Source organism: Cyprinus carpio, chromosome A17 (genome assembly GCF_018340385.1).
Source record: "Cyprinus carpio isolate SPL01 chromosome A17, ASM1834038v1, whole genome shotgun sequence".
Lineage (NCBI taxonomy): Eukaryota > Metazoa > Chordata > Actinopteri > Cypriniformes > Cyprinidae > Cyprinus > Cyprinus carpio.
In genome coordinates, this window is record NC_056588.1 from 4,655,117 (window position 1) to 4,663,143 (window position 8,027).

The following is an 8,027-nucleotide window of genomic DNA, read 5'->3' on the forward strand; positions in this document are numbered from 1 at the left end:
AAATACACACTGAAAAACTGCAAGCCATAATTAACTCTCTGTTCGCCCACACACATCCATCAACGCGAGCCTGAGAATACAGCTCCGGCATCTGGGAAAGCAATCCGGCGTTCATGTGGGAGACACGGAGGGGGCTGCAGATTCAGGTGGGAAAATTCTCCCAGGTTTCAGACGGCCGGCTTATGTCAGTGACCCCATCTCTGAGCTCACATCTCACAGCTAAATTACCAGCGAATTGAAAAAAGGGGGAAAGAGCGAGGTGAAATGGAAAAGCAGGAATGTTTGTGATAAGCAAGTATGGCCTAGTCTAGTATTCTCACGGTTGCACAACATTGTGTAGTGTAATTCGGCTCTACAGCGGCCTGTTTAATGACGCGCACTACTTGAAGACACTAAAGCAGCTGTGTTGCCAGGTCAGCTTGTGCTAACAAGCCCGAAGCTTTTCCAATAACAAGCCTAGGCTCTCTCCGACGGGAGCAAAACAGCGTGACTGAGGTGAACAGCTTGAACTGTTCGTATTTACACAGCTGTTCGGCGCTGACACGTCTTTTAACAACTGCTTTTTGCCTTAATTGGTTTTTAGTGCAAAAGCGAGTCTTCAATCCAATCCGGAGGAGTGACAGATTGGTTGAGTGATGGTGTCTAAAGGGAAAAAGCACGTTCGGGGATAAATTACTGGTTTTGGAGTTTGAGAACATGAGGTTCTGGGCTGAGCTGATCATTGTTGCCTCTTAAACAGGAAACTAAAAGCAGGCAGTTTCTTGGCGGAGGCGAGGCACAATGGATTCCAAAGCCTGGAGCCATGGATGCAACAATGAATGCCATTCGAAAGTAGTGATAAGATTAGACTTAACCAAAAACAATATGCTGCAAAATATGTGCAGTAGTAATTAATTAAAATGCTCTGTCTACTTTCCAAAACACAGTCCATGTTATATCACAATCAGATAAAGCCAAACATATTTTGCATGTGAAAAAATGTATTAATAATAATTAAAACAAAAAGGCTATAAATAAATTCAGTATGCTTCATTTTTCAATATTTAGATATACTGTTTCACAAAAATTAAATAAAAAATTCTAGAATGATATTAGAAAGCTTTTAATTTCAATCACCCAGAAAGACTTGGAAGATATTAAAAGACAATGTTGTTATGGATTATTATTACCTCTGATTAATCTAAAATCTACACTGAAATGATATAAAGGCAAGGGGAAATGTTTTTTTGTTTTTGTTTTTTTACAGTAGAGTTCCGTTTGTGGTGCAAAAGCAAAAATTCAGCAGTGACGCTACTGCCATCAAGTGGTTTCAACACTCTAAGACTGATTTAAAAAAAATTAACCAACGAACAATTGGTCCAAAAAATCCTTTCACAACTGTGCTTTAAATGGGAAAAAAGGAGAAAAGTAGGCCCTTAAGCAAAACCAAATAATTAGATATTTGCTAAAAATGACCAAACTGAGTAAATGACACGGTGAGAATCCCACCTTGGTTCCTGAGGGAGGACTTCTGAGGTTTGATGGCGCTTATTGATGATGTCCAGCGGGTGGGTTTAGGAATGACTTTACGTGGTGCACGGGTCTCCAGGCGGCTTTTACGCCCACCTGTTTGTTTGTCTCGGAGCACAACCTTTAAGACTCCAAGAGAAATGAATCAACATAAAAACAATAATCAGCACCGTTTGTTTAGTCGTACTTGAAGCACCCTCAGCTTTACCAAACTCTACATTTATCCAAACAGACATTTAGACAAATTAATCATAATTAAAAATGTATAATTGTATTTGCATTATATCTAAAAAATAAGAAAAATATCAAAACAAGTGACATTTATTTTTTTTAAAAAATCACACATTTCAATGGAATTATTTCACAAAAGTTTAAAAAATGAAACAATAATGATCCAAATATCTTGCACACTTTCTGGTTGTCAAATGTTGTGGAACATGTTCATAATATGCTAATATAATGAACTACACCTGTGGTTATTCTGCTCAGACATCTGCGTGAAATTAAAATTAAAACCTAAAAACATATTGGTTAGAACTAATTGAAAAAAGTGTCTTATAAAATTTAAGCAAGTTCTGAGAAAAGCTGTTGCCATACTTTGAACCTAATGCAATGCATTTTTAAGTGAAACTAATGCATCCAAATACTTTTTAGGGTCACTTTATTGATAGATAACCAGATGATATTAATAGATGATATTAATATTAATCAGTTCCAATATATAATTAATAACATTTTATGTCATGGTTTTTTTATTCCTTCTCTGAGACAGTTAGCTTATGGCTATTATAGATTTTAAAAACACAAATCTATCTGTGGATACCAAATCTTAGCAGCAGCCTCACCTGATGCTGGGCTTCCAGCTGAGGTTTTATCAGCAGCAGAGAGTCTGACGCTGCCACTGCCTGAGATCTGAGCTGGGAGAGAGTCTGTCTGGGTGATTCCAGAGCCCATGTGCAGGGTGGACTGTGAGTCCGTGTTTGCCCGAGCTGCTACGACATCCAAAGCTGATCCCAGGAGGCGATTCTAAAGATAAGAGGAAATATGATAAACTAACGCATCCGCTGATAAACACAACCAATTCATCAACTGTAGTGGAGAAAAGTCTTCCCAGTCTTGCAGGAATAATGCCCAGAAGCAGAGTTCCAGAAGCCAAAATAAGACTTTACTAGAAGAAATAACAAAGTTGAGATGCCAGCTGACCATCTGAATCGGTCTCTGTCCAAGCTACCATTCTTATGCAGTTTTGTTATCAGTCATTGTCCAATAAGCATACGGGTCACTTTTTCATATACACTGTATATGTTATTCTCTGCACTTTCCACAATTATTTATTAGCTTTCTTGGCTTTACTTTAATTGTAGGATTTAACCCACTGGTCTGTTTATTTAAAAATAACTTTTTATTTAACCATCTCTAGGTGCCCAGAGGGATGTACATTACATATGAGCTGTCAGGGTTTTAATAAATATTTTGTGTGCAAAGTACACATTATTCATTCTTGCACCCTCTATAGAAGTCTCTGAAATGAAGATGTGACACAACAGCATGTGACTCCTTAAAAACAGATTTCTTTACAGAATCAAAGTTACATGTGCTATGTAGACATGATCTGTTCAGTATTTGGTACTAAGCCACCGTGATAAACAACAGTATGAACTATATCACCCTATAATATTTACAGTAGCAAATACATTTAATTCAAGGGTGGAAAACTAACCTATGGATGTTTTTAGTGCAATAATCCTTAGCTAACATAAGATGACTTAAAAAAAATGAAATGAAACAAGAAGAAAAGAAAATGAAACAAAACAAATAAAATAAAACAGAAACAAAAGAATATAAAGAGAAAAACAAAAATGAAACAAAACAAATAAAAGCCAAACTAAAACAAAAAAAAAAAAAAAAAAAAAAGCAAAACTAAAACAAAACAAAAACTATTAACAAAATCAAAATAAAACTACAACTAAAAATTAAATAAACCAACTAAAATAAAATACAAAAACAAAAGAAAATAATAAACTAAATTAAAGTACAGTAAAATAGCCAGATTCTGTATCTCCAGATCGAGACAGAGGTCTTGCCATTTTTACCTGCAGTTGGATCTGCTGGCATTGGACTGTCTCCAGGTGTTGCAGTCTATGCTGGATCAGAATGTTAAGTAGTTCCTCCAGATGGGCTGCTCTCCCAGCAGAACTGTTCTCAGTACTGGCCACCTTCCCCGGCTGGACACTGGACTCCTGTTACCAGTGCGATCTGAGCCTCCATCTCACTCTGAGCCTGATGGACCAGACGAAGACAGTTTAAGGTGAATGCTACAGTACCGTATTGCTTTATGAATGTTACAATATTATAATGCTGTATGAATCTAAGAATGTCTAACTTGATAAGTGGTGCCGCGGCAGCAATAACAGCAGCTGTTATAGCTGCCACATTTGTAGAAGTCCCAGGATCTCCTAATGGACAAGCAGGATCTGACTGACCTCTTGGCGTTTGGGATCTGTCTTGGTCCAACACTTGTACTGTCACGTTACGTCTTAAAGGGGCACTTTGGGATCTGAGGAGCAAAGTGAAATACACATGTGTACAAAATAATGACTATGTTTGATCAACTGAGGAGCAACTGACTGAAAGCAGACATTACCTTTTCTTGAGGGCTGCAGAAACTGCTCCTCTCCCATCAGCAGAGTATGTAGAGATTTTCACATCTTCAGAGATTACAAATCAAATCACATTAGCTGCTTTCAAAAGTATATACTACCAATATAACTCAAAACAATACAATATAATATGATACCATTATAATTCAAAATAACAAAACATAATATAAATTCATACCAAGTTTCCTGTCTGCATGATTGTAGTTTGATCATTATTTTAATACCAATCTAATCTAATCTAATCTAATCTAATATCATATAATATCATATAATATAATATAATATAATACCTTTTGACTTTAAGTTTGCTGTCTGCATGATTGTAGTGTGATCATTATTTTAATACCAATATAATATAATATAATATAATATAATATAATATAATATAATATAATATAATATAATATAATACCTTTTGACTTTAAGTTTGCTGTCTGCATGATTGTAGTTTGAACTTTACTTTTCTCTTTCCTGGAGGCCTATATGAGAAAAATAAATAAATAAATCAATTAATCAACTTACTTAAGTTTAAGTCATTTAATTACAAGCAAACCAAATATAACCAAATATAAGTCAACTGTATTGATATAATATTATAATATTAATAATAAAAATAATAAATAAAATAAAATAAAAACTCACTTGGTCAAAAAAGTCAGCAAATTGATTTGATGGTCCACCAGATTGTTGTTCATGGGGTTCAACTGAATTCAGATACAAAAATATTTATTCTTTGGAACATATAATTGATCTCACAATCTACCTATAATCAGTCTAATAGTGTTACCTGTATCTGTCTATTTACTATTTATTCAAGTTTTTTTTTAAGGTATCTAATATTTTGATACTTAATTTCCATTTGTCACTTGAAAGTGTGTAGGCTTCTTGCATTATTGTGCTGTTATATTATGATTATATATTCAGTGGCATAAAATGCGTGCGTGTTATTGATAACAGACACACAACAAGAGTCCATTTCCTCTTTTATATGAGTATTTAGACAGACACCGGTTGTTTTTCAGTGATGTCAGTCTTTAAACAGTCGATAATTACAAAGTACAGTCCCAGTAGTTAGTTGTCAAAAGCGTTCAGAACCGTCTTACCGTAAACATGACGTCAACATAACGATTATTGCAGTGATTTCCTCAGATATCCACAAATTACACGACAATCACGCTGCTGTTGTTGTCAGTATTGGTTTTAAATTTCCCGCCGCAGGTTATTTTTAAAAGCAACGGGTTGGCTCAGCCTTTCATTTCTGTTGTTAAAGTAACGTTAAATCCCGACTTTGTTTCGAGGTATTTTAATGTGATATTCAAAGGATGTATTGTTTCAGCTGTAAACACAGTTATTTTCACAGCGTCGGTTGCTGCTGGCAACCGTGAGCTCGGAAACAACCGCGTGATAGCAAGACAAATTTCAAAATAAAAGTCTGTCTCCTCTTTGTTTTGGTCTCGGAAGTCTTGACACTGCTGCCCCCATTTGGTCCTTATTAGAATATATTTGATCTGGTAAAAATTAGAAATAAATGTTTATTTGTTTTTGCTTTTTGTTTGTCTTTATCCCTACTTTTTTTTTTTTTTTTTTTTTTGCGCAGTAATAAACCTGAGGATTTTTTTATTCTGTACGACAAGTAATCATATATATATATATATATATATTATATATATATATATATATAAAACCACTAAAAATTTAAAAATGCCTGTTTTGCGATATTTAATATTTTAAGATAAGATGCTAATATAAAGCATTTAAAATAATCAAAAGAAGAGATGCTTGTCTTTGTGTATTATGTCTGTACATTTTCAACAAGATGTGTATTACAGACAAAACTATATGTATAAAATGATATAAAAATATATTAAATGAAATACAAATTCAAAAATAGATTTTAAGATCTAAGGATCTTAATTCTAATCCTTCATACACGATTTTATTTTTTTATTTTATAAGGGCTCTTATTTGTTACGAAAGTGTCGAATCTGCCGATGTGAAGCAGCGGATATCTGTTCTGTTCTCACATGTCCTTCACATCCTGAGCTCTGACAGCTAAGGTAACGTTAGTAGCTTTATTGTTTTTTTTTTTAACGTGCTTTGCTATTAGTTATATTTATCGTCTACATCTTGTTTATTATAAAGCGTCTATTAAAACATTTATTTTGGAAGGCATTTATCGCATATTTAGTGTTATAAATGTACATGTGATACGCTAATGCTAATAGCTAACGTAGGCACAGAACAGGGAGAATTTCTGGTTGAAATGCTCTTGGTGTGAATAATAGTATTTCATTTAATCCACAGCCTCCCACTTTATTGTAACTATGGCAGCTCAGGTCAACGAATCAGACCAGATCAAACAGGTAAGAGGAACCGTGCACATTTATTGTCTATTTTCAGTTTTGAAATCATTGTCCATCTTTGTATTTTGCAGTTCAAAGAATTCCTGGGAACCTACAATAAACTGACAGAAAACTGCTTCATGGATTGTGTTAAGGATTTCACTACAAGAGAGGTCAAGCCAGAGGAGGTGTGGTGTTATATATTTCTATCTTATAAGTCCTTTGGAATAAAAATGAAATTATTAATTGAACTGGATTCCAAATGTAACTTTCCTTTCCAGACTTCATGTTCTGAGAGCTGCTTACAGAAGTATCTGAAGATGACGCAGAGGATCTCCATGCGCTTTCAAGAATATCACATCCAGCAGAATGAAGCATTGGCTGCTAAAGCTGGCTTGTTAGGACAGCCACGATAATCATCCGCTGCTGGACTGAACTCCAGACCGTTACGCCAGGCTCTCTCTATTCCAGCATGGAGCAGGGCTCTCCAAACTGGAGCAGCGGGGCAGAGGACGCAGGCACTGGGAATACTGTGAGAAGTCCTGTAACGTCTGCCAGCTCTCCGGATAACTGGATCCTTGGGAATTTAGTTTTCCCAAAGGACAGACACTCTCGTTTTGAACATTATGTTGGTCTTCCATAAAACATGTTAGCGTGCTGCAAAATAAAATATTAATCCACTCTAATATTCAGTCTCGTTCATGTATAATTTAGCTAATAAAAAAGGTAATGCTTTACCTAAAAATGAAAATTTGCGCATAATTTTCTCACCATCTAAGAAATGTGGCATACATCATTACACCACCTGCTCACCAGCGGGTCCTCTGCAGTGAATGGGTGCCGCCAGATTGAGAGTCCAAACAGCATCACAAAAGCATCACAAGTAATCCACACAACTCCAATCTTGTGAAGTGAAAAGCTGCATGTTTGTAATAAATCCATCACGCCGTTTTAACTTTATATGGTCACTTCTGGCTAAAATATCAGTCTTTAATCCATGATAACGCTTCCTCCAGTGAAAAAGACCACCGCCTGTTGTCCTCTCACAGCAAAATCCACCAACATATTATTACTGTTTTTGCTTGATCTGTGCATATTTCTCTCCTGATGCAGACAAGATGAGTTTTTTCACTGGAAATTTTTTTTATAGATTATGGACTGGTATTTTAGCTAGAAGCAAAGGTCTGAAGTTATAGATGCATTTATTTCTTACAAACACGCAGCATTTCACTTCACAGTGTTAACTGATTGACTGCAGTCAGGTGGATTATTGTGATATTTTTATCAGCCTTTTGGACTCTAATTCTGACGGCACCCATTCATTGCAGAGGATCCATTGGTGAGCAAGTGATGTAGTTAAATTTTTCTAAATCTGTTTTGACGTAGAATCAAACAGCTACATCTTGGATGGCCTCAGGGTGAGTACGTTTTCAGCAAATTTTCATTTTGGGTGAACTATTCATTAAACAAAGATGAGTTATGTGTGGATTTTATTAGTATTACTAGCTAGATGAAT

The 8,027-nt window shown here is 35.4% G+C and overlaps 2 protein-coding genes across 14 annotated transcripts in view; one reads left to right on the plus strand and one right to left on the minus strand.

Moving 5' to 3' along the window:
* The window catches only part of LOC109108070 (protein TALPID3-like), a 69,101-nt gene extending 63,507 nt beyond the window's left edge, over positions 1-5,594 (minus strand). For 4 of the 13 annotated variants that reach the window (XM_042773614.1, XM_042773615.1, XM_042773613.1 and 1 more), the window contains exons 1-8: positions 5,273-5,592; positions 4,812-4,873; positions 4,582-4,648; positions 4,154-4,217; positions 3,893-4,066; positions 3,603-3,789; positions 2,355-2,535; positions 1,489-1,641 (exon numbers count right to left, since the gene is read on the minus strand). In XM_042773614.1, the coding sequence (XP_042629548.1) occupies positions 1,489-1,641; positions 2,355-2,463 (262 nt within the window). In that variant the 5' untranslated portion in view covers positions 2,464-2,535; positions 3,603-3,789; positions 3,893-4,066; ... (2 more) ...; positions 4,812-4,873; positions 5,273-5,592. Of the gene's footprint in view, positions 1-1,488; positions 1,642-2,354; positions 2,536-3,602; positions 3,790-3,892; positions 4,067-4,153; positions 4,218-4,459; positions 4,538-4,581; positions 4,649-4,811; positions 4,874-5,272 lie in introns of those variants that run through there. The other 9 variants (XM_042773621.1, XM_042773619.1, XM_042773617.1 and 6 more) reach the window with 9 other exon arrangements.
* Positions 5,595-6,118: 524 nt separating this feature from the next.
* Positions 6,119-7,197, plus strand: LOC109108065 (mitochondrial import inner membrane translocase subunit Tim9-like). The gene is made up of 4 exons (XM_019121240.2): positions 6,119-6,226; positions 6,474-6,532; positions 6,604-6,699; positions 6,793-7,197. Exons 2-4 carry the CDS (start codon positions 6,494-6,496, stop codon positions 6,925-6,927), a joined length of 270 nt encoding a protein of 89 aa, XP_018976785.1. The 5' UTR covers positions 6,119-6,226; positions 6,474-6,493; the 3' UTR covers positions 6,928-7,197.
* The last annotated feature ends 830 nt before the right edge of the window (positions 7,198-8,027 follow it).